The sequence below is a fragment of the Gloeophyllum trabeum genome, assembly GCF_000344685.1.
Source record: "Gloeophyllum trabeum ATCC 11539 unplaced genomic scaffold GLOTRscaffold_00001, whole genome shotgun sequence".
In the NCBI taxonomy this organism is placed as follows: domain Eukaryota; kingdom Fungi; phylum Basidiomycota; class Agaricomycetes; order Gloeophyllales; family Gloeophyllaceae; genus Gloeophyllum; species Gloeophyllum trabeum.
Genome location: NW_006920410.1, coordinates 1,921,582 through 1,948,086, shown reverse-complemented (window position 1 = coordinate 1,948,086; position 26,505 = coordinate 1,921,582). Strand labels below are relative to the sequence as shown.

General features: G+C 52.8%; 13 protein-coding genes across 13 annotated transcripts; 6 read left to right on the top strand and 7 right to left on the bottom strand.

Moving 5' to 3' along the window:
- Nucleotides 1-6: 6 nt before the first annotated feature.
- On the bottom strand, nt 7-2,212 carry GLOTRDRAFT_68325 (cell division control/GTP binding protein). Its single transcript, XM_007862760.1, has 9 exons — nt 2,157-2,212; nt 1,874-2,099; nt 1,677-1,805; nt 1,537-1,618; nt 1,353-1,487; nt 1,182-1,299; nt 763-1,130; nt 462-708; nt 7-409 (listed from the first exon to the last, which is right to left on the bottom strand). The coding sequence occupies exons 2-9, from the start codon at nt 2,097-2,099 to the stop codon at nt 374-376; spliced, it is 1,341 nt and encodes a 446-aa protein (XP_007860951.1). The 5' UTR covers nt 2,157-2,212; the 3' UTR covers nt 7-373.
- Nucleotides 2,213-2,750: 538 nt separating this feature from the next.
- Nucleotides 2,751-3,803, bottom strand: GLOTRDRAFT_52863 (uncharacterized protein). The gene is made up of 3 exons (XM_007862179.1): nt 3,491-3,803; nt 3,104-3,441; nt 2,751-3,047 (listed from the first exon to the last, which is right to left on the bottom strand). The coding sequence occupies exons 1-3, from the start codon at nt 3,756-3,758 to the stop codon at nt 2,859-2,861; spliced, it is 795 nt and encodes a 264-aa protein (XP_007860370.1). The 5' UTR covers nt 3,759-3,803; the 3' UTR covers nt 2,751-2,858.
- Nucleotides 3,804-3,962: 159 nt separating this feature from the next.
- Nucleotides 3,963-6,886, top strand: GLOTRDRAFT_135233 (FAD/NAD P-binding domain-containing protein; the record flags this gene model as incomplete). Its single annotated transcript, XM_007862759.1, has 18 exons — nt 3,963-4,136; nt 4,191-4,279; nt 4,333-4,373; nt 4,428-4,562; nt 4,620-4,672; nt 4,728-5,143; nt 5,199-5,208; nt 5,274-5,287; nt 5,339-5,398; nt 5,460-5,550; nt 5,606-5,842; nt 5,893-5,974; nt 6,034-6,040; nt 6,109-6,117; nt 6,178-6,191; nt 6,244-6,387; nt 6,439-6,487; nt 6,540-6,886. 18 exons carry the CDS (start codon nt 3,963-3,965, stop codon nt 6,592-6,594), a joined length of 1,680 nt encoding a protein of 559 aa, XP_007860950.1. The 3' UTR covers nt 6,595-6,886.
- Nucleotides 6,887-7,439, bottom strand: GLOTRDRAFT_124325 (40S ribosomal protein S16; the record flags this gene model as incomplete). The annotated part of the gene is made up of 3 exons (XM_007862758.1): nt 6,887-6,896; nt 6,952-7,331; nt 7,395-7,439. The coding sequence occupies 3 exons, from the start codon at nt 7,437-7,439 to the stop codon at nt 6,887-6,889; spliced, it is 435 nt and encodes a 144-aa protein (XP_007860949.1).
- Nucleotides 7,440-7,793: 354 nt separating this feature from the next.
- GLOTRDRAFT_52857 (ribosomal protein L4) lies at nt 7,794-9,536 on the top strand. The gene is made up of 3 exons (XM_007862178.1): nt 7,794-7,894; nt 7,963-8,095; nt 8,145-9,536. The coding sequence occupies exons 1-3, from the start codon at nt 7,862-7,864 to the stop codon at nt 8,840-8,842; spliced, it is 864 nt and encodes a 287-aa protein (XP_007860369.1). The 5' UTR covers nt 7,794-7,861; the 3' UTR covers nt 8,843-9,536.
- Nucleotides 8,989-10,798, bottom strand: GLOTRDRAFT_52855 (imidazole glycerol phosphate synthase HisHF; the record flags this gene model as incomplete). Its single annotated transcript, XM_007862177.2, has 2 exons — nt 10,620-10,798; nt 8,989-10,572 (listed from the first exon to the last, which is right to left on the bottom strand). The coding sequence occupies exons 1-2, from the start codon at nt 10,740-10,742 to the stop codon at nt 8,989-8,991; spliced, it is 1,707 nt and encodes a 568-aa protein (XP_007860368.1). The 5' UTR covers nt 10,743-10,798.
- A 226-nt stretch (nt 10,799-11,024) lies between these two features.
- Nucleotides 11,025-12,458, top strand: GLOTRDRAFT_29887 (uncharacterized protein; the record flags this gene model as incomplete). Its single annotated transcript, XM_007861966.1, has 2 exons — nt 11,025-11,363; nt 11,418-12,458. 2 exons carry the CDS (start codon nt 11,025-11,027, stop codon nt 12,456-12,458), a joined length of 1,380 nt encoding a protein of 459 aa, XP_007860157.1.
- Nucleotides 12,459-12,706: 248 nt separating this feature from the next.
- On the bottom strand, nt 12,707-14,015 carry GLOTRDRAFT_30022 (Rad51-domain-containing protein; the record flags this gene model as incomplete). The annotated part of the gene is made up of 6 exons (XM_007861975.1): nt 12,707-12,833; nt 12,888-13,012; nt 13,068-13,197; nt 13,259-13,559; nt 13,618-13,728; nt 13,784-14,015. 6 exons carry the CDS (start codon nt 14,013-14,015, stop codon nt 12,707-12,709), a joined length of 1,026 nt encoding a protein of 341 aa, XP_007860166.1.
- Nucleotides 14,016-14,689: 674 nt separating this feature from the next.
- Nucleotides 14,690-16,040, bottom strand: GLOTRDRAFT_32865 (uncharacterized protein; the record flags this gene model as incomplete). The annotated part of the gene is made up of 3 exons (XM_007862124.1): nt 14,690-15,717; nt 15,778-15,959; nt 16,015-16,040. The coding sequence occupies 3 exons, from the start codon at nt 16,038-16,040 to the stop codon at nt 14,690-14,692; spliced, it is 1,236 nt and encodes a 411-aa protein (XP_007860315.1).
- Nucleotides 16,041-16,686: 646 nt separating this feature from the next.
- On the top strand, nt 16,687-18,499 carry GLOTRDRAFT_29719 (uncharacterized protein; the record flags this gene model as incomplete). Its single annotated transcript, XM_007861957.1, has 4 exons — nt 16,687-17,497; nt 17,574-17,592; nt 17,705-18,077; nt 18,134-18,499. The coding sequence occupies 4 exons, from the start codon at nt 16,687-16,689 to the stop codon at nt 18,497-18,499; spliced, it is 1,569 nt and encodes a 522-aa protein (XP_007860148.1).
- A 265-nt stretch (nt 18,500-18,764) lies between these two features.
- Nucleotides 18,765-19,554, bottom strand: GLOTRDRAFT_124318 (60S ribosomal protein L13; the record flags this gene model as incomplete). Its single annotated transcript, XM_007862757.1, has 4 exons — nt 18,765-18,797; nt 18,850-19,026; nt 19,088-19,482; nt 19,533-19,554. The coding sequence occupies 4 exons, from the start codon at nt 19,552-19,554 to the stop codon at nt 18,765-18,767; spliced, it is 627 nt and encodes a 208-aa protein (XP_007860948.1).
- Nucleotides 19,555-20,430: 876 nt separating this feature from the next.
- GLOTRDRAFT_68299 (UROD/MetE-like protein) lies at nt 20,431-22,449 on the top strand (the record flags this gene model as incomplete). The annotated part of the gene is made up of 13 exons (XM_007862756.1): nt 20,431-20,642; nt 20,692-20,750; nt 20,805-20,824; nt 20,879-20,947; nt 21,001-21,072; nt 21,145-21,244; nt 21,300-21,368; nt 21,450-21,637; nt 21,687-21,767; nt 21,831-21,932; nt 21,984-22,084; nt 22,156-22,219; nt 22,276-22,449. 13 exons carry the CDS (start codon nt 20,431-20,433, stop codon nt 22,339-22,341), a joined length of 1,203 nt encoding a protein of 400 aa, XP_007860947.1. The 3' UTR covers nt 22,342-22,449.
- A 296-nt stretch (nt 22,450-22,745) lies between these two features.
- GLOTRDRAFT_102311 (UROD/MetE-like protein) lies at nt 22,746-24,963 on the top strand (the record flags this gene model as incomplete). Its single annotated transcript, XM_007862755.1, has 13 exons — nt 22,746-22,765; nt 23,131-23,334; nt 23,387-23,445; nt 23,494-23,513; nt 23,565-23,636; nt 23,695-23,766; nt 23,827-23,923; nt 23,988-24,056; nt 24,128-24,315; nt 24,377-24,457; nt 24,519-24,620; nt 24,680-24,777; nt 24,837-24,963. 13 exons carry the CDS (start codon nt 22,746-22,748, stop codon nt 24,961-24,963), a joined length of 1,209 nt encoding a protein of 402 aa, XP_007860946.1.
- Nucleotides 24,964-26,505: the final 1,542 nt, after the last annotated feature.

Sequence of the window (26,505 nt, the reverse complement as noted above, 5' to 3'; positions counted from 1 at the left end):
TGGTGGCACACCCTCTATGCAGCTTCCGCTTACTACAGGTCACTCGAGCATATAGCAGAATGTCATCAAAAACCCATCATTAACTGAAAAACTCCATGCAGGACATAATATAGACAAAATCGACTGAGAGACGAGGGGCGACATGGACGCCCGGATATCCATGTTAAAAGGAGTGTGGTTTTATCGTCCGTAAGGCGGTAAGATAGAGGAAGGAGAGGGGAAGCAATGCAGCGGAGATGCCCAGTAAGGGATGAGGTACTGTACGGGGGGTTACAGGACAAGACACCAAGAGAAACTATAATGCACAAAGGCGACTCGAAATCCAGCAACGACAAGCTTACGGTATACGGTCGCTGGCTCAGGTACGGCCTGCTTAAGGACGTATCCAGCGATTCTTCTTCGGCCCAGTCTGGAAAGATGTGTCAGCGATGACCATAGACAACAGCATGTTCCACACTTACGCTGCCTTTTTCAGGTGTAAGTGGCCGACCACTCTCGATTCTGCGCTTCTTGTCCTCGAGGTCAAGGCGCTGCTTCTCGAGCGACTCCTTCATATCCTTGTGCCTGGCGTAAAGCTCTTCTTCGGACTGCGTGAGTTTCGCCTCTTTTTCTTGGACTTTCTGCTGGAAGACCATCTTCATCTCAGCCTCCATCTTCGCGAGCTTGGCCTCATGCATAATACGCTCTTCCTGCATCTTAGCAGCAGGGCTAATGGACGTAAAACGTTAAACCAGTGCGGAAATAGACACACCAGACACTCACTTGACTTCCTGGAAGACCGAAGGATCTTGTGCAATACCCATGCTGAGGAGTTTCTCTGTACGCCAGTTCTCGTAGAGAACGTCGTTGGTGTACTCCCGGAGCTCCTCCATATACGTCCGGATGAGCATCTGCCGCAGTTTAACGAAATCGCAATGGTCCTCGTTGTCGACTTCGACGACACCCCAAGGGTAGGCACGACCCCGGACTTTACGACCATCTGGAGTTTCCACTACCTTATCGGAACCTACAACTGCAAACGGAATCTTGCTCGCTATTTCCTCCGCTTCAGCTATGGCTTCCTCGTCCTCGTTCTCGTACGTTGGCGCCTCGAAGATGTGGATGTTATGGTAGGCAATATCCGCGAGCACCTGTTTGGATTTGTCAGCAATGCTCTCAACTCGCTCTGTATGGAAACTTACACGGGCTTTGAACTCCGCGACCTCTTCGTCCGTCATGGTATCCGCCTTGGCGATGATAGGAATCAGGTTAACTTTGTTGTGAAGCCGGCGCATGAATTCGATGTCAAGGGGCTTTAAGCTTCGTAGGGTCATTACTTGCTTCCGGATATTGAACTAAAAAATGTAGCTTACGAGTGACCAGTGGGCTGGATGAAGTACAGGCAAGCGTGAACGCGGTTGTCAACAATCTTGGCCCTGTTTACACGATTCTCCTGCTCCAGGTAGGAGTCGAACCGGGATTCGATGTTCTCGACAATAGGCTTCCAGCTATAGGATGGTGTTAGTACATGTCAGCAGCTAGGAACAATGGACGTGCCTATCGTCATTGTTAACGAAATCACCGAAACCAGGAGTATCCACCACGGTGAGACGAAGGCGGACACCGTTCTCCTCAATGTCTGTGACAGAGCACGGTTAGGTGGGCGCTAAGGCGGTCACAAATAGCTATTGGCATACCGGCGCTTATGCTCTCGATAGCGACCGTTTTCGGCCGTTCCGCGCTGGGAGGAGGCGGCTCCTTGGGTGCGTACAGCTGTGTCTCAAACAGCGTGTTGACGAGAGTGGACTTGCCAAGACCCGATTCACCTGCAGGTGGCGAGTCGAGGGATTTTAGTCGAATAACCTGATATGCAACATCGACGTGTCTCACGCACCGACAACCATCGCAGTGAACTGGAACCCCTTCCTTACACTCTTCCTATGCACTTGGTTCGGAAGGTTTGCGAAGCCGACATACCCCATTAGCTTTTTCCGCAATACTGGCGAGATGCCAGCGGGACCGGCAGGCGTCGCCAGAGATGGATTGGACCCGTTGGCCATGCCGTTTGGCGAGGGAGAGACATCGCCGTTTGTGCGAGAGGAAGCGTACGAGTCCGTCATCTGTACCAGGACAATGAATGAGGATTAGTCGGCCACGTAGCGACGCTGAGAGCGTACTTTAGTGTAGACTGCGACGGGGGGCAGGAAGGTTGGCTGTCGGCGTTGGCCTTGTTTTGGACCCCGCGCTTCTGTCTGTTTGCGCTCGGTGGCGTTTCCATGCACACCTGGCTTCTCTGTCTGCCTCTTCGACTTGGTAAAATGGAAAATACCTCTATAGCTCTAGGATATCCTTCCTGGATGCACTCACTGACAGCGACTACTATGCTTACCATGATTGGTACTTAGGCTTGAAAGGTGTCGTGGAGCCGATCGTGGCTCTCGAAACATTGTCAGGGCACCATGCTTCAGACGCGCTGCAGCCTTCAGGCAGGCAAACTATTCCTATTTTCAGAGCTAGCTACCATATTTGCGGATATGAATCCTGCAGCCATGCATAGAAGTCATATTCGAGATATCAGTGAACGCGTCCCTGCCGTACCGCCGAAGCTTGCATCCTTCGGTATCACTGGCAGCTTCGGGTTAGAACGCCCACTATATCATATGTAGATATAACAGTGCATTGATACGCAAGCGCTTGAATATTCTCTAATGTTTACGTCGTCTCGTGTCGCAAGCATGCCATCGCTGGGACCCCCTGATGGGTGTCGGGCAGCCGTCAAACAGTCAAAATGAAGAGCAGGGTGTCGCAGCTCCTTCGAAATAAAGTAAAGATAGCAACGCATGACCAGCCGGCACAAGAAATACAGCGAAGTACTCTGTCTAAGCCGTGGAGGCAGCCTGTGGCGGAGCAGACTGGATCTGCCTTGGTGACGGCAGCCATTCCTGTGGGAAGTCTCTAATGGACGGATGCCTGCCTTTCTGTGCTCCTCGCCCACCCTTGTTGGTCTTCTGGGCCTTGGCATCCAGATGTCTCGTATCAAGAGGAATGTCAGCAAATCGTTCATTGTTCTGTGGAAGTGGTGTAAGGTTAGGGCAAGAGATATGCGCTGAGATGGCGGACATACGTTGGCCTCGTCGATCAACCTGTCCAAGGTATCGCTGACCCACTTCAGGTTCATGGCTGGCTTAGGGAAGTCTTCGCATGATATTTTGATATACCCATGGTCCCCGGCGTTTTCAGAGGGCGATATCCCAGCGTCCCGAGGAGGTTCGGGACTCCAGCGCACACCCGCCAGCAACTTCATTTTATGGATAGCGATGTCATTCTTCAAGGGTAGCTTGGACACCGGTACGACTATGCTTCTCTTCACGCTAGCGGGGTGCTCTTCACCTCCATAGGATATGGAGCGAACGACTAGAGGGGTCGCTTCTAATGGGGGAGGGTTGAAGGGTTTCCGGAACGCTGAAACGCGAATGAATGCGATACGAAAGGCCAAATACACAAGACTGACCGACGAGCTTTGGCATTTCATGTTCAATGAGACGCATGTAATATAGGGTCTGCCGCTGCTGCTGCAGAAGGATATGACCAGCGGAGGACGTGTCGTTGGGGATGGGTTCATCCTCGAAGTCTGCTTCGAAGTCAACGTCGAGGCGATCTTCCTCGCGCAGTAAAAATTTGGGCGACCGGCGCGCAACCTGACATAGTACCGAAGCAGAAAAGTGTCTCGAGCTCGAAGCTGCGCGCACCGGCAGCGTACAACCTCTTGGGAGCCGCATCTTGAGCTCGTCTGGAATTTGGCAAGTCCAATGGCGGGATCTACTTAGAGTGACCGTCACCGTCACTCCCTTCACACCACCTTTCATGTTATCACACTTCGCAACTCCAGACGCGCTCGCATGTGAAATCCTAAGTGACATCACTTGCAACCACTGCGAGCTCAAAATGCAAGCCCTTGCAGGGAGTCCTTTGTCTGCACCGTCATGTCTGTCGCCAATGCTAGTCTCAGCATCGTACAAGAATACATATCTACGTCCCAGAAACTCGCGAAGCAAGGCCGGATCCTTCCTCTGGTCTCGCCCTGGCGAGCATACCAAGTGATCCTCCAACTGATCTACATATGGTTGCAAGGGATCATAATTCTTCTGTTCAAACCCGTGAGTGAAATATTTGAAGTCTCTCCAACTGGACTAACCACCGGAGTCCGTTAGACCCCTCCAAAATCTCCCGACCAGCCGACGAAACCGTTGGGTAGAGTGGCTGTGGTCGGTGCTGGGCTGACCGGAATATCATCTGCTGCGTGAGGTCTAGCTAGAACGTCCCTTTCTATTGACTTAATTGACTCTGTGATAGACACGCAATCGCGCACGGCTTCGATGTGGTCATTTACGAGGGTAAGTGCCTCATCGCGTTTGCTTATGACCTACCCTTGACGGTTATGCTTTCAGCTGGAGATCGCCCGGGGGGAATCTGGGCTCATGTGAATAGCACATCAGGTCTCCAACTCAACTCTCTCATCTATCGCTTCCACCCGGCCGTACTGTGGCGTCACGCGTTTCCAAAACGCGACGAAGTCCTCAGTGGTAAGAGGCCATTTATTTAAACGTCCAAAAACGTACCTAAGCTCTTTGACCGTACAGAAATACGGCGTATCTGGAAGGAATATCAGCTCGAGCCGCGGACTCGGTTCAACGTAAGTCATATCTGTCACGAACAAGGACGATAGGAACTTAGTGTTACCCACGAAGACCCGAGTAACGTCTGTCACACGGTCGCCAGCCGACTTTGTAGAGGCCGAGGACCTCGATCCCAAAAATTCGGGGCACGCTCGATGGATCATAAACGATGGTTCGGATGGTCCGTTCGATGCAGTCATTGTTACCATCGGCACCTGCGGGAAACCGCAGAAAGTAGGTTTCCCAGGCATGCCCGATTCTGAAGAGAGTGGGGACAACAGATCCGACAAAAGCGACCAGAAGCGGGAAGGCAAGGAAGACGAACACGAAGGAGAAACGTTCCAAGGTCAGGTCATCCATTCGTCTGAATTGGATGAAGCGGATTTGGAAGGCAAGACCGTCCTGGTAATTGGCAGTGGGGCCAGTGGCGTGGAAGCAGTCGAGACTGCTTTGAGCAAGGGCGCAAGAGATACACTCATGGTCGCCAGGTATGATTATGAATACCGTTAATGTGATATCATCCTCATTCAAGCCGCCTTACAGGGATGACAAGGTGTGTCGGACGACGGTGGTCACCAGCATTCATCTCACCTTTTTCCTGCATTACGCTGGTTGTAGTGGATTATACCAAGGTATTGAGTTTGCATGACTCGTCTTGGGATCACGCGGCTGAGTATTTATAGGAACATAGTATTTGATACCACGCTTTCAGCACAACCATTTGGGCGTGAGACTCCCTTAAGGTAATGCCTGCGTTCTCAGTTGTGGATCATTTCACTGACCCGCGCTCCTTTTTGTTTGTAGCTTCATCTGGGAATGGGTTCTCAAGAAATGGCACTATCGCGGCGTCGAGGACATAGCCCCGCACCATCGCGGAATCTTTGAGGGTACACCTGTCAGCATAGTAGTTGTTGGTTTTCAGCTGGGCATTCCTCTGACCAGGGTTGTAGGTCGTGAATGACGAGTTCCTGAACTACATTCGCACGGGTAGATGTACCTATGTCCGGGGAGATACCTTGCGGCTTACAAATTCTGGCATTTTGGTCAACGTGCGGTCTCGTGAATCTAAGCCGAAAGACCCGGGTGAGAAGAAGGAGTTCAAGGGAGACGTTGTAGTTCTGGCTACTGGTTTCCAGAGGCCAGAGATTGACTTCTTGCCGGAAGACCTCTTCCCCGAGAACTATCAGGTAACATCGAGGCTTCTCTGCGATTGGCTTTCACTGACAGTTCGCTCCAGAGACCCGACCTGTACTTGCAGAACTTCCCAACTGAAGACTGGTCCATCCTCCTCACGAACTCAGCTTATGTAAATGCTATTGGTAAGTTCGGATATGTTTTCTACACTGATACTCTGGCGGACTGACTGGGCACTCTGCAGGAACTGTGTAAGTACTCCTCTTGGCTCGTTTATGTTAGAAGCTCAATCTTGTGCCCCATGCTCCTCTACATATAGCGGACATTTGTGAGTTAATCATTCCTACTGTGAACCTTGTTACTCTTGCTTATCCACTGAATGCTCTAGCCACATCGGTATCTGTACGTCATCGCAGGTCATGCCCCGAGGTCTCCATTGACTTTCATGATGTAGATACCCGCATCCTCTTGACGCTCCTGCTGGACAAGGACGCTAGGCCGGCTCCCAAAGATATGAAACTCTGGGTGGACAACGTCCGATTCGTCAAACGAGGCGCAAAGGGTGGCCCCTTGAGCTTCTTCACTTACATGGAACTCAGTGAGTGGATAAGGCCAGTGTCATCTCAGCTATTCTGACGCGTACTTTCAGCTATCTGGCTACTGTTGTTCCACTTGTTCCGCCCTGATCGTATTCGATGGTATGATGTACCCAATCTGACTGTGCGTTCTAGTCTAATTCAAGAACTTCAGGCTGTTCTTCATCATGCAAGGCTGGGGTGTCGTACCGCAAGAGTATAGACAGTAGAAGTTTAGATATCAAAATTTCTCCCTTGTTTGTATAAAATATTGCTGCGCGGTTGCATTCACGAACACGAAACGCGCATATCTGACCCGTGCATTACTTTACTGAGCATACACAAGATAAGATACCTTCTTTGTATTTCCCCCATGTTCCGCGGAGAACAGCGCGGCACAATCAGTGCCGTAACTTTCATGCAAAGTAGAGTTACACAGCATGCGGCCATAGCATATGGCATAGATGACAAATGCGGTAAAACATGACGATGCAGGAAAGATACAATGACGACCGACAACCCTTAACGGTAACTGATAGACATATCTCGTCAATGGCAAATTTATGACAGGATCAAATGGTACGCACCTCTTCTGCCTGCGAGCACGCGCACCCTGTCCACCGAACTTCTTGGGCTCCATCCGTCTCGGGTCCGCAATGAGTAGTGTCCGGTCATAGGCAACAAGCTTCTTCTTCAACTCCATCGCGCTGTAGGCGTCAACGTACTTGGCGTACCAAGCAACGAGGGCCTTGGCAATCGCTTGCCGGATAGCGTAAATCTGAGAGGTGTGTCCTCCTCCCTTGACACGGACACGGATGTCAACGAGACCAAATGCCTCCTCGCCAACTACAAGGATGGGCTCATAAATCTTGAAGCGGAGGATTTCAGGCTGGACGAGGTTGATGGGTGAGGAGTTGATGCGGATCAAGCCACGGCCCTCCTTGCAGTGCGCGACAGCGGTCGCGGTCTATCCGATGGAGAATGAATCCTGGATAGTCTCTGGAATACTTGTAGAACAGCTATAGCTTACCTTCTTTTTGCCGAACGTCTGAACGGCCTTAGTTGTAGAAGCCATTTTCTTATGTCAAGAGGAAGGGCCGGGGATCGTCGGCTTACTTGAAGGTCTAACGAGAAGGAACGAGTCAGTAGCTGTCGACCAAGCTGGATGATCAAGGTATGGGTATGGGCTGGGCAAGGGTCATCCAAGGTGTCGGGTGTGCATCCATCGCGTAGAGACCAAATTTTCAAAGCTTTCCGCACGAGATGCCGACTGAAGTGCATCTCCGGGACAGCAGCACCCAGTTCAGCAGGTATTAAGCAGCAACTCACCCTCTTGAAGTCGTTGATACCGTCGATGTCGAGCCTGGTGTTTAGAAGCAGATTCTGCTAGACGAAGTCCATGGACCCGGGGGACCGCGCAGCCATTCCCACGATAGGTTTCTTTCCGAACTCCTCAGCTTATACTCGAGTACATAGTTCGACCAACAGCCTGCGACTATGCTGTCGATCTTTGGACATGCATTAGCGCAAGTGAGTCACACCTGGACCTTGTGTCTTGTTCTCGTCAGCGGTGAATATTCTGAGACGGTTGTTTACAGACTTGCCGGCTGGAACGCCGCCAACTAGCTACTGCTGCACTTAGCACGGTGGGACAGGGATCCCAGATCTTACGTCCAGAAGTTATCCCGTATGACCAGTTACAGGGCATCCCTTCTAATGTACCCCTGCAAGGTGTGTGGTGATGTTAAGTTGCCTGCCGCCATTGCCAACGATGTCGCAGCTGTCTCGGTCGTAGACCCAGTATACCTATCCTTGTCATCTCTCCTACACCCTCCAGAAGGCGCGCCGTCGCCAGAGGAACAAATCGTCGTACTAGATCCCACTGTATTCAGGCATCCCATTCGCCGCGACATCCTCCACCTCTGCGTCGTACATTACCTGGACTCCCTCCGGCAGGGCTCGGCGTCCACCAAGACGCGTGCCGAAGTCCGAGGCTCTGGAAGAAAAATCCGACCGCAGAAGGGCAGCGGTAGAGCACGTCTGGGTGACGGCCAGAGTCCTATGCTGCGCGGTGGAGGTATCGCGTTCGGCCCGAAGCCCAGGGATTTCAGCACGAAGCTGCCGCGCAAGGTCATCCAGATGGGTATGCGCGTGGGGTTGAGCGCAAAGGTGAAGGAGCGAGCATTAGGGATTGTGGAGAGCCTGGAGTGGCCCGGGACGAAAACCAGCGAGCTGGCGGCCAGAATTGAGGAGCTCGGCTGGAGAAAGACACTCTTTGTCACCGGCAAAGAGGAGGTGCCCGTGGGGTTAGCCCGGTCCATTTCTAATATCGCTAAGCTGGATGCCACTACCGCGGATGCACTGAAGGTATACGATGTTGTGCGGTGGCCAAGGCTGGTACTGGATACAGCGGCTGTGGATTATTTCGAGCGGACACTGTCAAAAAGGGTTCCTCTCTCTCCGACAGCCCTGTCATAGTAGTCTCGTATGATTTTTACTTCGATAATGCTATATGTCCACTGAAATTGCTGACGGTATGCGGGATGTCCGATCACCTATCTAAAGTATGTACACATATCTACCAAGTACACCTAACGCAGTTCGCTTTTCGCCAGACCAACGTATCATCTACGAGCCTGGATACCGGCTTCTTGTAACGCAGCCTTCACCTCCGCGATTTGGACTACTCCGCGGTGGAAGATTCCCGCAGCCAAAGCGGCCTCAACATCTGTCTGCTCGAACACCTCCACAAAGTGCTCGGCCTTGCCGGCCCCACTGCTTGCCACCACTGGTATTCGGACATTTTGCTTGACCAGTCTGACCAAGGCTAGGTCGAACCCTAGACCAGTACCATCGCGATCGATACTGTTCACTAGAATCTCCCCAGCGCCGAGTTTCTCTACTCCCTGAGCAAGCTGCACAACAGAGAGCGGACGTGCTTCCCGTCCACCTGAGACGGTACATTGGTACCACCACGCCTTCCCCTTCTCCTTCTCCAGCCCATCGGGCTTGCCATAGACAAGTTCCGACTTGTACGGCCCTGGATAGGAGGAGGGGTCGTCGACGTACACGCGCTTGGGGTCGATAGAAACAACGACCGCCTGCCGCCCATATACCCTCGCTATCGTCTCGATAGCGCTTGTCCCGTCGCCTTTCCCGCCACATTCGAGCAGGCGTTCCACAGCGTAAACTGCTTCGCTGCCGATACTGACCTTGTCAGCACCTGCTCGGAAGTATTCCCCGGCCACCTCGAGCGCCGATCGCTTCGTGCCGTCCGGGTCGACTGTGTCTTTTATCCCACCGCCGATGGTGAGGGGAACGAAAACCCGCGCAGCTGCGGCACGCACGACCGCTAGCATTGGCTGGTCATGTAATGGGGAGTGACGGAACGAAGTGATATTGAGGAGACACAACTCATCTGCGCCTGCAGCGAAGTACTGCTCTGCCAAGGCCACGGGCTTGCCGAGGTTGCGCACAGCACCCGCTGTTTTCGCCTGCACGGCGTCTGAAGAAGAGGCAGCAGCAGGTAGGACCTTTTCGCGGACGTCGTATTGGTCGCCTTTTGTGACAACCAAGTCGCCGTCGTCATTTGCGCGGACGTCCATGCAAGCAATGATCCGTTTTGTCAGTCCGTCGCGAGCTCTGGGAGGCCGTAGTCCTCGCGGTACGGCTGTCGGTGCGGACGCCTGTGCAGATTCGGATTCTCTCAGCCATGTATCCAGGATCTTGAGACCTGCGACTCCGGACTTTTCTGGATGGAACTGAACGCCAAAGACGTTGCCTCTGCGCACGGAGGCCACAAAGACCTCCCGGCCGTATTGAGCGGTCGAATGGACCCATTGCGCCGCCTCTAAATTTGACTCGTCGTACTTTGCCCGGTAGGAGTGTACGAAGTAGTAATGGGAGGACTGGTCCATGCCCTCGTAATGCTCTGTGTCTTCTGGGTCCATGAACTCTATAGAGTTCCAGCCCATATGGGGGACGGATTTGTCTTCATTAGAAAATTCCTCAATTGGCGCAGGGACACACCCAAGTCCCCGGACGGACGGTGACTCCGTCGAGGACTGGAAAAGGACCTGCATGCCAATACATATCCCAAAGTAGGGTTTCCCCGAGTCAATGTAGTCGCGTAAAGGTTGCAGCAGGCCCTTTGCCGAAAGATGTTCTATGGCTGTCTCGAATGCGCCTACGCCGGGGAAGACAAGAGTCTGGAAAGGGTCAAGCGGGGGTACTAGAAAGGATAGAGAATACTTACTGTGGCCTTGCGGAAGTCGTCCGGGTGGCTGATCCACTCGAACTCGTGGCCGAGTTTCGTTATCGAGTTGGCGATGGAGTGCACATTGCCTGCGCCGTAGTCGAGCAGGAACAGGCGCACCATGATCGGAGATTGAACGGGAAAGAGAAAGGAGAACCTGGCGCAGGCCTAGGGTATACTACGATCGTGTATCGAGTCATGTCGGTGTTTGTGGCAGTCGGCTTTACAATTTGCGGGAAATTCGGACAGAATCAGAATAGACTCATCGATGGCTCATCCTCACAAATCTTAGAATTCCGAATTTCTGCGCCTTATATAGTACCCCGGCGGGACCTGTGCTGTTTATATCCGCGACTGAAATAATCGCCTGCAATATTCCTCATGACGCCTCCTGTGAACATCCCAATGGCCGCGCCAGGCAGCAGCCAGGTATCTGCCTCCATCTCTCCGAGCTCGGTTTCTTTCCATGATAGGTTCAGGAGCAACTCCCTCGCCCTCAGCAACGGTGGCGTGCGGGTACCTAAGGTTTTGCATCCTGTAGACAATGATGACCTCAAGCTCCTCATTCTCGAGAACATTAGCCAGGAGGCAGTCAAGGCTTTCCGCGCCCACGGCTTCCATGTAGACCACTATACCAGAGCCATGTCCGAGGACGAGCTCGTGGAGAAGATTGGCCAGTACCACGCTATTGGGATACGGAGCAAGACAAAAATCACCGAGCGAGTGATCAAAGCTGCGTCTAAGGTGCGTTCTTACATTCCGACAGCTTCGAAACATCGCTGACTGCCGGACCTGCAGCTCCTCGTAATTGGCTGCTTCTGCATAGGAACAAACCAAGTCGACCTCCCGACCGCAGCCAGAGCCGGAATACCCGTATTCAACTCCCCTTTCTCCAATTCCCGCTCGGTCGCTGAGCTGGTCATAAGCGAAGTCATCGCACTCTCTAGGCAGCTGTTCGAGCGGGCTTACGAGATGCGCACTGGCGTTTGGAACAAGCAGTCGAAAGGCTGCTGGGAAATCCGAGGAAAGACGCTGGGGATTGTCGGCTACGGTCACATCGGTTCGCAGTTGTCGGTCCTCGCCGAGTCCTTCGGCATGCGCGTCCTGTTCCACGATGTCATCCCCCTGATGCCCTTGGGCCAAGCGCGGCAGGTCGACTCGCTGGAGACGCTCCTCGCGGAGTCCGACTTCGTTACGCTTCATGTCCCCGAGCTTCCTGAGACGACGAATATGATCTCGGCCAAGGAGCTCGCGCAGATGAAGAAGGGCGCATACTTAATCAACAATGCTCGGGGGAAGGTGGTCGATATCCCGGCTCTCATTGAGGCGTTGAAGTCCAAGCATCTCGCAGGGGCTGCAGTCGACGTGTACCCGGCCGAACCTGCTTCGAACGGAGCACCCTTCGACGACCAGCTCAACTCTTGGTCTTCGACTCTCCGATCTATCCCCAACGTTATCTTAACGCCACACATCGGTGGGTCCACCGAGGAAGCCCAACGCATGATCGGCGAGGAGGTGTCCACGGCCGTGACGCGATACCTGACCTCCGGCTCGACCCTTGGCGCCGTCAACTTCCCCGAGGTCGACCTGCGTGCCATTACTCCCGACCAGACCAACAACGTGCGCATCTGCCACGTTCACGTTAACCAGCCTGGTGTGCTTCGGCAAGTCAACGACATTCTGTCGCCGTACAACGTCGAAAAGCAGTACTCCGACTCCAAGGGTGACGTCGCGTACCTCATGGCCGATATCGCGGATGTGAGCCCTAGAGACGTCAACAGCTTGCAAGAGAAGATCAACAAAACAAGCGCAAACATCTTGACGCGCTTGCTTGCATAGTGTGCTCGTTTGTGGAGATACGGAAAAAGGCCGAAATGGACGGTTCATCCCCCTATAGTGTATGCATAGACAACCCCACTCAACTGGGGTTCACGCCATTCAACTGGGCATCCGTGTATCACTCTCGATATCTCGCCTTTGTAACTATAGATGTAGAGCTGTCCAGTGCGATTAATGGTACAACGTGGAAGAAGCGATTACTATACTACAACAACATAATGACGAGACGAAAAGCAACAAATAAATGATCAGTCCTCTTCCGGGTCGCCTATACCACTCGCTAAGATCGCAAAGCTGCTCTCTGACTCTGGTAGACACGGAGAATCGTAAATCTTGCATACACGGGTGTTGGCACGGCCCTTCTTCAGTTGCAACCTACGCATAAACGTGTCAGTATAAGGCAGTCCGGGCTACAGTAAATTAACGCACCGGGTAGTGGAGGCATGGGCCATGATATTGCCTCCAATGGGTTTCTTCTCGTTGGCTGTGTATGGATTGGCCGAAGCATCCGGGTTGGACATAACCTGATTTGTCACGACGACGGCCACCCCGAACTGGGCGCAGAGAACTGTGAGTCTAAACGTCATCATTCAGATGGAGGGCACTCACTTCATCAGCCAAACGTTGTAGGGTCCGGAGGAATTTGCCAAGGTGATTTTGCCGGGCAGATAACTCGCCGCGGCCGCTGAAGTCCGTTCGGTAAAGGGCAGTACACGAGTCCACAATAAGCAGGCAGAACCTAGCCCGTTGATGTCAGCATATCGACCAACACGCATATATGCGTCGAGGCTGGGGCGCACCTCGACTCTGACATAAGAGCGCTGGCGCTCGTCAGCAAGGCTTGCTGATGGTCCGCGTTGTACGCTCGTGCGTATGCCACATTGTCCAGCACCTCCTCTCCATTTAGGCCATAGCGCTCAGCGACAGCGAGCAACCGCACCGGGCGGAAGGTGCCCTCTGTGTCTATGTAGAGACACTTGCCCTCCCCGCCACCGAGCGCTACGGGAAGCTGGCAGGTGACGGCAAGTGTATGACATATCTGCGACTTGCCGGTACGGAACTCTCCAAACAGCTCTGTGATGGCGCCGGTCTCGATCCCTCCTATAAGACTCGTGAGGTCATGAACGAGAACGTAATGTACGTGAGGAACCACACTTACCTCCTAGTAAAGTGTCCAGATTCTTCGAGCCAGTCGTAATATGTACAAGTTCTGATCTCCGTGCATGTACTTCCGTTGCGCTCTGGAACCCCAGGGGTATAATCTTCTGTGCTGTAGGCAGGCTGTGAAGGGGAGAATATGACGAATGCTGTGGTTCATTTCATACCTTCAGCGATGATCTTGTCGGCCTTCTGGTCAGAAATACCCTTGATTGTCATCAACTGTTTCTTGGGGGTGTAGGCAACAGACTCGACAGTATGTAGGCCCGCTTCCACGAGCTTCTTGATATCCTGGGGGTGGATGCCGGCTTCCTGAAGCTTGCCGACAAGGAGCGGTCCCGCCATTTGAACATCCTCCTCCTCGTCTGCTTGCGAGAACTGCGAAGGTGCTTGCGACATGTTTATCCACTAGATAACAGGAGCCACGACTGACAGCAGAGAAGTGCACAAAGACAAAATCCAATAACCGTGGAATGTACGCGTATTTACGCGTCGCGGCTGAAGGGCGTGTGACAGTCACGTGCCCGCGGTGCATTGCACAGCCCTATGTCAGGGATGATCATGCAGTGCATGTCAGATACTAAGATACAGTATACTACTGGAGAAAATCAAGAATACATAACTGCAGATTGTCATTTCATCAATGGAGCAAGAATGGGGCCACTAGGAACAATTGCTATGTAGAATTTAAATAATATAATGCAGGCAATTGACCTGGGAGCTCACTTCGAGAGAGCCATAGTATCGACGATTTAACAGAAGCGAGAAGCAAGGAGGGGTACAGCGAGAACTCGATTGGCTACGTATTACAACAAGGGAGATAGAATTGGTGCAGAATATAGTACGAAGAGGGAGGGACGCAGATAAAAAGGAACAAATGTCAAGGCTGGAGATAACGCGGGACCAACATGCGTCCCGCATGAACAGACAGATTGAAACAGGGAGAGACGAATATACAGACATACATTGGTGAACTCCTGGTCTTCATTCGGGCAGCCGCGTTGTTGGGCGGGCATCACATTCTGGCGCATGAGCCGGTTGTGCGGCAGCTATGTCGCCTTTTCCCCTTCGCTTCACTTCCTCACAACACCCCTCATCTTCTTCAACAAACTCGTCTTCCTGCCCAAGGAACCACCCGGCGTCGTGGCATCTCCGCCACGCCCCTCGAAGTAATCACCTGAACCGGATCCAGAAGGAGTCCTGTCCGTGAGCGGCGCAGCAGGGAGGCTCTTCTCCCTATTCACAGAAGTGCTGCCTCTACCCGGCACCTCCGGTACATCGACGTAGACGTAGGGATCAGACCCGTCAAAAGTCGGGGAAATGTCCTTCGGATGACCGTACGCATTGGTACTGTTGCCGGGGGGCTTTGCGAACCGTCCAAGGAAGGAGTTCTGGGAACGATGAGTGGGCCTTTGCGGCGTCGCCCCGTACCCAGTGTAGTTGTTCTCCGTCGAGCTAGTGGGCGAGCCATCTCCACTGGGTACATCTTCGTATCCGACGGGAACATTGGGTGTTTCCCTCATCTTCTTGATGCGCTGCATCAGACTCCTGCTTCGCTTGGGCAGATTAATGCCGCCGGCGCCAGAACCATGACCAGGCGCGGACTGAGGGGACGGCGGATCAGCGGGAAGGTTCTCTGCGGTGTCGGGGACGAAAATAGGCTGAGGAGGGGGAAGAGCGGATCGCTTGTGTGGGTTAGGCGGACGACGAGGGGTACCATCTTGCCGCCCGTCTCTAGGTCCACTGCGTCTGCCCCGAGAAGAATCATTGCCGTGCCTTTCTCGTCCGTTGTAGATGGAGTTGGGGGCAGATTCGTCGTGGCGGCCGTTGCCGCCACCCGCGAAAAACTCTTCATACGGTTCGGGCTCATGGATGCCCCATGCTTCGGCAATCGCATCTACTTTCTTCTTCGGCTGCTCGTAGGGGCTCTCGTAGGGATTGGAAGCAGGGTATGGCGACTCGTACCCGCCGGGCGTGTAGGCATCGTTCAGCGCCTGTTGATCAGCGGGTGGCGTGGAAGTCCAGGCGAGCATAGGGGCCTTGGTGCGGTGGCGGTTACGAGAGGGGGCGCAGGCGTCAAAGGGACCATCGTGATGGAACACTAGAATTGCGTGGATGGATGAGAAATCTGAGGTCTCCGATTTATAGACTGGAAACGTACTCGGCCCAACACCAGAGAAATCCAATCTATCTATGACATCGGCGTGGACTGAGCCCTTCTTGCCAGTGCGGGTGCGCCCAGCTGAGCCCTTGGCCTTGTCGGCTGCAGCTGCAGCTCGGAGAACAGAGTCCTGGGACAGCGAGCGACGTCCCTGAGGGGGAGGACGAGCGTCTCTTGGGGGCCTGTCGATGAGTTCAAACCGGGAAAGCCAGGGCATGGAAGACGGGATGAACGTACGGGACAGCGGTCTGACTCCTGCCCATCCGGGTGCGGGAAGCATGCTCGGGGGTGCGGGCAGCAGGCTCCCTGGCGGTATCAGCCATGTGATATGTGCGATGCTGCGTCGATGAGGCTAGGGGCTGCTGACGAGAGCGCGGTTTGGGCGGCGGGGCCGGCGCAGAGCGAGGAATGGGGTCGATGAAGGGGTCGGAGGTGGATCTGGCGCGCGAGTGGTGGTGGGCGGACTGGTGCACGGTGCGCTGTGATGCCAATGCTGTAGCCATGCCTCAAATACTTGCCGGTCAGCCTAGCAATGCAGCTGTTCTGTTCGTTATCACCCTCTCGGTTCCCACGTCGGTGTATCAGGCAACAGTCCGGTCGCTGCCTTCGCAGAGCACCTGGAACAACGCTGTCGAATGTCGTCGACAGACAGCCAGCAAGGGTGTGGAAATCGATAGAGCGAAAGAGAATCGAGTGCTATAAAAGCCTCGCTGACGCGGGCTGCAACGACGGCCAGATTACATATGAGGCCAGAACGCTCACTCCAACAGGGCCCACTTGCAGGGTCCCCGGGCCCGGTCCGCAGCCCCCGTTTTCCCCGCAGTTCGCCGGCTGATTCCTTCCCCCGGTCCCCGGAGTATCCGGCTCTTCCAATGTGGCTGCTGCGCCTGTTGCCTCACCACGCTTGCCATGGGTCGTCCGGTCACTGTATGGACGCGCGAGCAGGTCGCCGCTCGCATCCTCGAGGGCGAAAACCTCGTCATCTATCGCGGCAAACTCATCCGCATTCCCAATTCCTGGCTCACGGCCCATCCCGGTGGTTCCCTTGCCATCCTTCACTTCGTGGGTCGCGACGCGACGGACGAGATTGAAGCGTATCATTATGAGGACACGCTCAAGTCGATCAGCAAATACGCCGTCGGGACCGTCGAGATAGGTGAGGAGGGATGGACACCTCTCGTCCCTCCTGTCATGGTGGGATGGGTCAGAAAGGTGTCCAGTGATGGGAAATTGGGATGGCACAACGAGGCCGCGGCCATACATAAAACGGACCACACTCAGTCTGCACCCGCGTCCCAGATTCTGCTTGTGGAGAAAACAGATGCTGTCTCTGAAAAGGAACAGGCCCCCAGTCTGTCCACTATTTCTCCTCCTCCGACGCCCTTGAGTCCGAAAGTGCAAGCCAGACATTCGGCTGCCTACAAGGAACTCCACGCCCGCATCGTAGATGCTGGCCTTTACGAGACACCCTTCGTGACGGGATATGGCCCTGACTTCCTCCGGTATATCTTGTTCGCTACTCTGTCGGCCATTGCGTATAGGTACAACTGGCTGACCGCGAGCGCGTTCTTCCTTGGCCTGTTCTGGCATCAACTGGGATTCTTTGTTCACGACTTGGGTCACACCGGCGTTACGCATAACTGGCTCTGGGACCGCCTGATCGCCATCCTCGTTGCAGATTACTGCGGCGGGTTAAGTATCGGCTGGTGGGTTGATGTTAGTATTCCTACCCTGATCAGCAATGTTCTCGTCCTCATAGTTTTGATCAACAGAACCATAATATACACCATTGTGAGCAAAGATGAGTTACCCGCGGTGAGTCAAAATGCTGATGCTAGCTGGTGAATCGAAGTGGTCACCAATCATCCTACTCAGTAAGCGTATGCGTCATCCGATGGTATGCCAGACCTGACAGTGCACCGCTCAGTGATCCTGACATCCAACATCTGCCGTTCTTCGCTTGTTCACCGGCGTTCCTCGACTCGCTGTATTCCTCTTACTACAAGCATGTCTTTCCGTTCGACGCCTTCTCACGTATCGTGATCCCTATACAGCACAAGATCTTCTACGTGATCATGAGCCTCGCGCGGTTTAACCTGTATCGTCTATCCTACACGTTCTTGTGGAAACTGAGGAACGACAAGAGACGTATCAGAGGAGGGCGGTGGACTTGGCGCTTGGAGGTTATCGGCATTTGCGTATTCTGGTGGTGGTTCGGCCACGTACTCATGGGATGCGGGACTTGGAAGAATGCGTTGTGGTTCCTGCTGGTCAGCAATGTGACGGCAAGCCCGTTGCATGTCCAGGTATGTGGTGCTCGTCTTGTGCGATGAGTGCTGTGTCTGACCGCATCCAGATCGTACTATCCCATTACTCGCGGTCCACCGAAGATCTGGGCCTCGTGGAATCATTCGTCCATCGTCAATTGCGCACCACGACGGACGTCATCTGCCCGGAATCCGTTGGCTGGATTCACGGAGGTCTGCACCTACAGGTTACACATCACCTTTTCCCGCGGTTGCCGAGACACAACCTGAAAAAGGCTAGCTTCCTTGTGAAGGAATTCGCTAAGGAGCAAGGGCTGGAGTACGCGGAGTTTGGTTTCGTGGAGGGAAATGCGGAAGTCAGAGGGGCGTTGAGGAGCGTGGCTGAGCAAGTTAAGATCATCGGGATGGTGGCGGAAGGAGAGATCAGGGAAGTAATGGAGCAGAGGAAGATCTAAATCGTTTCAAGCAACTTCCGATACTGCGCAGGACTGCGCAGACTAGCGTGCTTCATAGAGACGGCGCCTTACATGACCAGTACCATTACGCCAATAGATACACTTATCACATCTGCTTATGCGACGTGGATCCTCTGATAGCATAGCAAGAGGCATAACATGGACCATAATCCTGAGTGACGTCGCACCCAGTCTTTTGGAGGATACATGAGACAACATGACCGACAGAACAAAGAAGAAAGGGTGGGGTGAACGCAGTACAAGATTACTTCTTCTTGTTGGCCTCCTCCTCGTCTCTCTGCAGAACGAATAAACATATATATATAACACAAACAGGAAAAGGAACGGACCTTGGCGGCGTTCGCCTTACGTTTACCCTCGTGTCTCTGGAGAGCCCATGACTCACGCAGAGTCTTGTAGGCCTCGAACTCACGCTCCTCACCAGTGATTTTGCGGGGAGCCTCGTGCTCATAGGGGGTGGGAAGGGGGAGGGCAGCGCGGGTAGTCGGGGCTTTAAGGTCGTCGCCCTGATGAATGCCAGTCAGTAAGAGCTGTCCCGTGCTTGCCTTGAAGCATATAAAAACATACAGTCGAGTCACCCTTCTTAGGCTTCTTGGCGTTCTTGGGGAAGACGATGAGCTTCTCCTTGTACGCCTGCAACCGCTGCACGTTCAAGGCCTTGCCCTCCTCACTCAGGTTTCTCCGGCGGTGGTCAACGATGATACCGATACCCCGGGCCTCCTTACGCCCAATGCCAGCCTCCTTCAACTCAGCGAGAGTGAAGCCGCGGCCCTCGCGCAGTTTCCTGTTGTAGCGTACAGTCTGACCACGGACAGCGGGGCGGAGGGGAGCCAAGGGGCGGACACCAAGGGCAGCAGCCTTAGTCTTGCGGGCATTGCGTCGGCGGAGCTTGCGGCCGGGTTGGTTGAACCATGTACGGACACGGCGCTGCCAGTCCTTCCTGAAGTGGTTGTCGTGGAGAACTGATTCCCTAGTCAATACCTAGGCGAATCATAGGATTGTTATGACGAACCGTTGTTGTGCCGGAAACCCATGGCTTAGTCTGTGGAATGTACGCCGTTAGCCCTGTGTCGCAGTATACACGAGAGACGATGAGAGGCCGGGCTACATCCAGAGTACAACAGGCCCATCCACCCCCTTACGCCGCCGATTTCTCTCAAACGCAGCATCCAGGCGAGACCAGACGTGCTCCTAGCATACGATTGGCATAGTTTAACAAACTCACCTTGAGGAGAGGATTTCTCGACCGTGCTTGCGGACTGGATGTCTTTGTCGGTCGTCCTACAGCAATCTGGCGTTTCTGCTTCGCGTGGGCGCCACGTGCACTTACCGTTTCGGGATTCGATCTGTCCCAATTGATGGCCACGAGTGGCACTTCTATCCGCGACCTCGTCATGAACGCCCGCGATATTGCATAGAAAAGATAGCTTGCTCAGACTCTTTGTCGGGTACATTCAAGCCTTCGTTCTCTGGCTGCTATGCAAACGACGAAATATCCTTCGCACGTCGTGGCCACGGGCTACGAGTGTATCACCTGCCTCCGACTCGCCGTCTCCCGTAACGAAATTGGCTAGGCGATCTGACACGAGGTCCTCGATATTGATATCGTTGTACCTTCCCCAGCTAGCAGTACTCGGTGCTCCCCATCGATAGCTGGCGTGTCCCTGGATTATGTGTACTGAGGATGGCTTGCAATATAGTTATCTGTGTGGGTGTGCCTCGCACTCCAAACGACTTCTCACAGTGGTGCCAGTATCGGACTTCGATACCGGTTTGTACGGAGACGCTTGAAAAAGGGAAGCGAACAACGTGCACATCGCAATCAATAAATACAGTGTCGCCTCGCTTGATACTACCCAACGAGCGACCACGGAGTTCAGGTCCCACAGCCCTTCATTCACACCTACGACATGTCTCCACGACGCCTTAACCCTCCGTTTCGTGCTGAACATATAGGTTCCTTGCTTAGGCCTTCGGATTTGTTCGATAAACGCCAGAAGTTCGAAGCAGGTCAGTGTACGCAGGAAGAACTGAAAGCTGCCGAAGATGCAGCGATAGAGAAAGTGGTACAATCGCAGCAAGAGGTTGGTATCAAGGCAATCACTGATGGGGAGCTGAGAAGGTGCTTTCTCTTGTCCTGTTATATAGCTCACGATTGATACTGTCCGCAGGGGATTTTTCTTCGAAGGCGTGTTCGACAAACTGGAAGGGATGACCTTCATCCCGAACCGTGAGTACATGCCATGCATCACTGCATCTTTCTGAACCTGTAGCTCGAGCGTAGGGCCTCTTACCGAGTTTAAGGTATGTTTTCCGAGATGTTGTGCGTCTCCTGGATAGTCAAGAGAGTACACGCAGCCATATGTTCCGTTTATCTCAATGCTCACTGCTGCTGGCATGAAAGATTTTCCGACTGTCTATTGCACGGTATCCTGGTCTAATAGTCACCGTTGCACTATCCTTCCTAATTTGAATATCAGGGGAAAATCAGACGAACTAAACCTTGGTATGCGGAGCAGTTCATGGCCTTAAGGAGCCTTGTTCCTCAGGAGGTAGCTAATGCCTATACTTGGTCTCTTGGCCGAGCTATTCCCGTTTCTTACCTTGGGAAATCCCGTTCTTAGGACATCAAGAACTTGAAGATCACGATGTGTCCTCCAACTTGGTTCCATCAACGCCACGGATCTGACCTTACCTACGATTTATCCGTGTACAACAGCGACGGTGTGTACATAAGTTTGATCGGCGTTGACCTTTTCTCAGAAGGATGCTCTCACAGAGGAATACTTCAATGACCTCGCAAAGGCCTATCAAGAAGAGATCCAAGATCTGTATCGTCTCGGGTGCAGTAAGTCTGGTCCTTGGTTGGCTGCACCCTGGATGGTCCCGTAAAATTGGAGGAAGCTCTGATCGCCGTGCCTCAATACAGGAAACATCCAATTCGACGATGCGACTTTCTGCTTTTTCTGCGATGAGCGCATGGTGTCTGGTATGAAGGAGGCTGGGGATGACTTCGACTACTTGCTCGACACCTACATTAAAGCCATAAATTCTTGCCTCAAAGAAAGGCCGGTAGGTATGACAGTAGGAGTGCACATGTGCCGCGGAAATTTCAAGGTAGGCTCAAATTGCTATCATTTATCACCTGAGCTGAAGATACGCTCAGGGTGGGCTACATTATGCCGAGGGAGGCTACGCCCGGATTGCCGAGAAGGTCTTCACTGGCCTCGACGTGGACTGCTTTTATGTGTGATATGTTATGCAACAAGACCATCCATTCCCATGCTTATGTGAACATTCACTGTTGTAGCTGGAATATGATACTGAACGTGCTGGCGATTTCGGTCCTCTGAAGTACCTACCACTGGATAAGGTGGCGGTCCTCGGTCTTGTTACGACGAAGAGTCCTGAGGTGAGCCTGCCTCCAAGACCCTCCATTGGAGAATCTCAACCCCAGTTCCAGCTGGAGTCCAAGGAGGCCTTAAAAAGACGCATTCACGAAGCTGCCCAAATAATCTCGAAGGAAGGTATTCCAACTCGGTCGAGAGAGACGGCTCTTGACCAGTAAGTTCAGACTTCTTGGATTCTCTTTGAGCCGCCTTCTCATGTGATAACGGGTCTCCGTCTGATTCAAGGTTATGCATCAGCCCGCAATGTGGCTTCGCTTCCGTCTGGGAAGGAAATCCTTTGACAGAAAAGGTGAATATCTACGCGTGGCCTTTGCTACTGACGTTACTGAGGAATTGTTCACATAGGACCAGTGGGAGAAGTTGCGGCTTGTGGTGGATACGGCAAAGGAGGTGTGGGGTGTAACGGCTTGAGGCTCAGTAGCATTCGCGATCGTATAGTCAGCAGAAGACACCAGCCCGAAAGTGTCTAGTCCCGGTATATTACCGACAATAGGATCTATCTGACGTTTGACATCACCATATACCTACTTCCTTCCTGGTGGCCGTGCCGCATCTGCCACGCTCTACTGAGATGTAAACTTAGCCTGTGTGAAGACAGCCGCCTTCTTTCCGTCTTACAGCCATTCGCCGGGGATCTACAGACACATGGCGGGGTTAGTCAAGCCAGTCCTAACAACGTAGGCGAGATGATTGGGCTGCGTAATACGTTCAGGTAGGGCAGCATTAAAGGATCCCGTACGCAGGGTGCAGGATAACAGCATTCCGGAAGGTCACCTGGATGTACTCATGCTCTCGATTTGATTGACTGACTAACTATGAGGACTAGTCCCCCTGGGTTTGGGAGTGTTCCGATAAGCTATTTCCGCGAATAGTTGAGTCCATGTCACAAGTATGTCTCCCGACTTGCTCATGACGCCCTTTGGGGTCAGAAGTTCACCTATAGTCGGCCATCCATTTGGAAGCAGAACTACAGAGCCTGGGACAGTGGCGGCCCATTTGGCCACCTGATCGAAATGATATTCGGAGGCTGCAGTGCTGTTTTGCCAGCTGCCATACCCGACGCGGCACAGGGCCCATGGTGAACCGTTTATCCACAATTTAGAGATCGGCCGTTGCGCATATGGGTGGCACCTTAAAACCCGGTAGTTAGCTCCTCTGTGTCTGAAATCACTCCCTGAAATCGCTCATTATGTCCTCCAGCTTGAAGCTCCATCCCCCGTTCCGCGCTGACCATATTGGTTCACTGAAGCGACCGGACTACCTGTTGGCGAAGCGGGCTGAATACGATGCCGGGAAATGCACCGCCCAGGACCTGAAACCCCTGGAGGACAAGGCGATCAATGACATCGTACAGATGCAGAGGGAGGTAGGCATCAAGTCGATTACCGACGGGGAGTTTAGGAGGTGAGATGTGATGGCAATGAGTAAGGCTGGAATTCACTTCGCAATGATCCAGACACATGTTCTTTGACGGCGTATTCGACAACTTGGAAGGAATGAAGTACATCCCTGACGGTGAGTATTGATGGATCCGTCTTCACCAAGACTAATGACTGTTTATAGTGCCTCTGCACATGTTCATGGTGGGCCCTCATGATAGTCCCCGTCGTCTTGATCTGACACCATTCCTTTAGGACTATGTTCCGGATGTCCCTGCATTCAAGAAACTTGCAGAGGGCAAGGGCGGAACTTCGCACATCTGCGTGGTGCGTCCACTACTTTGGTACCGTATCGTCTCGAATTTAATCTCCCGTCGAATTTCAGGGAAAGCTCAGACGGACAAAACCTTTCTACAAGGATCAGTTCGAATACTTGAAGTCCATTACGAAGCCCGAGGTGCGTTATTCTCAGGATGTTCCAAGTATCGAGCTCTGAATGTCAAGCGTCGGTTAATAGGAGCACCGAAACCTCAAAATCACCGTTTGTGCTCCGGAGTGGTTCCATTTACGGCACGGTCCATATGCGTACGACAAGAACGTGTATTCCAACGACGGTTAGTCTGAGGGGACAGGGTTGAAAGGAAGCGCTGGTCCTCTGACAATCAGAAACTCACGCAGACGAATATTTCGCCGACATCGCCCAGGCTTACAGGGAGGAAATCAAGGATTTATATGCTCTCGGCTGCCGTGAGTACGCTATTAAAGACAAAGTATCATCAGTGTTCTGACACGCGGTTACTGCTCCTTTTGCTTAACAGGGAACATCCAATTTGACGATCCTCTTCTGTGTTATTTCTGCGCTGAGTCCATGATCAAGGGGATGACCGAAGCTGGCGTTGACCACGAAGCTCTTCTTAACACATATGTGCGGGTCTACAACGATTGCCTAAGGGATCGGCCTGCGGACATGACCATCGGGCTACATTTATGTCGAGGTAACTTCAGGGTGAGTAAGCCGCTCAACTCTGATCGTGAATTTGATTACTATTTGCCTGACCCGCATACAGGATGGTAGGCACTTCAGTGAAGGCGGATACGACCGCATTGCTGTCAAACTCTTCAATGAGATCGACGTGGATTGCTATTATGTGAGCTGGTGTCGGACCCTAAAATTGTTCGCGTCCCGAGTGCTTAGTACAAAACTTTTAGCTTGAATACGATACCGAACGCGCGGGTACTTTCGAGCCCCTGAAGTTCTTGCCCAAGAATAAAGTGGTTATCCTCGGGTTGATCACTTCAAAGTTCCCGCAGGTGAGTACATCAGGCTCGATTTATAGCTCAGCGGTTGAGACTTGGGTGTTGCCTCGCAGCTGGAAGATAAAGAAGAATTGAAAAAGCGAGTGCACGAAGCTGCCGTGACCATTGCGGAAGGCACCGAGAAGCGGTCGAAGGAGGAGGCTTTGAACCAGTGAGTTTTCCGTCTCTGAAGCGCTGAGAGTTGCGCCTTGACACTGGCGTTTCTGTCAGGCTCTGCATCAGTCCACAGTGCGGATTTGCTTCGCACGCCGAAGGGAATCGCGTCAGCTCTGAGGACATGAGGAAGAAACTTACGCTGACGGTGGAGACTGCCAAGGAGATCTGGTCGGACGTGTAAGCTTGCAAGTGGACAATGGTGGTCTATTTAGCCGCGGGTTGATGAGGGCGTGTATTACTCGGATTTTCAACAAATCCTTACCATTCTATGCATACCCAACACAATTACTATGTATCGAGTAGTTTCCTATCTCAACATTGGATATTCGCCGTTCGACGGTCGCTCTTTCTTAATATTGACAAGAACCAGAGCGACACGACAGTTACCCAGTCGTAAAGCACCTTCACTCCGTTATCTCCTGCTGAAAATAGAACCGATCTATTGGTAGCATAATTCTATGAATACCATCTCACCATAGTATCGGCGTCCAGGAAACACATATAGTATCCGGATCTTGCAGTTGAGAGAAAGGACATCCGACAGTGGGGTACGGTTGACCAGGAGTGTCAGGTCTATTTTGCATTTGCACTTCGCACTTGCGTTTGGCTGAGGGCACGCCGTGAGTTCGAATCCCGCTGAGAGCAACGGGCAAGGGGCCGTGGGAACGTCCCGGATACTGCCGTACCCCTGTTGTCACTGTGCTCGACGTTGCCCGACGCGTTGTCGACGCTGTTGTCGGCGATGTCGACAAATGTTAAGCGATGAATATTCCTAAAAATACATGGAAAAAATTGGTTCCTTCTGAGCTTATTGTACCAACCTATTTAATATCAATTATTCTGTTCATTTGAGGAGCTATGCGAGAAGTCGTTGCACAATCAATGTTGCGAGTCAAGAGGTGCGTTCAATATAAAGACAAACTCTACAATTGAGATAGGGAGCATTGACGTGCGCGCCAATGTCAATGAAACTAATCCATATCCGACGCCGTTGCGCATTCCCCCTATACTACTAGTAACGCGTCGCGGCGAATTGCAAGGGAGCAAACACACGCATGTTCGACGGTCCCGACCTGCTACCGCATTAGGTAGTCGGCAAGTGTGGGAAGGAAATTGTGGCGTCTGCCACACACCCTTGGCCAGCCTTGCGGGCTTCAGCAACATGTGTGCTCTGTTAGCTGCAAATGCTGCATGGGCAGGAGATGAGTACAAATAGCGGCAGAATAAATGCGGTGGTGTGGTATCTGTGACGCGACCCACGATGAACTTCAACAAGACAAATCTAATATGGCCACACTATCCAGCACACTCTTCGAGGGCAAACTTTCATACAACACCTATACATTTCTAGACATTTACACCCTAATAGTTGCAAATTTATGCCTGTTCAGAAGGATTGCAATTTTTTCAGTATTTGTTTGGGAGTTTCAGCACAACCTTCGTCGACATCGTCGACAACGCGTCGGGCAACGTCGAGCACAGTGACAACAGGGGTACGGCAGTATCCGGGACGTTCCCACGGCCCCTTGCCCGTTGCTCTCAGCGGGATTCGAACTCACGGCGTGCCCTCAGCCAAACGCAAGTGCGAAGTGCCAATGCAAGATAGACCTGACACTCCTGGTCAACCGTAGTGGGGACATCAAAGTACTACTTCTGACCCCAACTCAGACTAACATAAACTTTCGACCAATGGAATGCAATAGGACGCGCTAGGAAGCGAGGG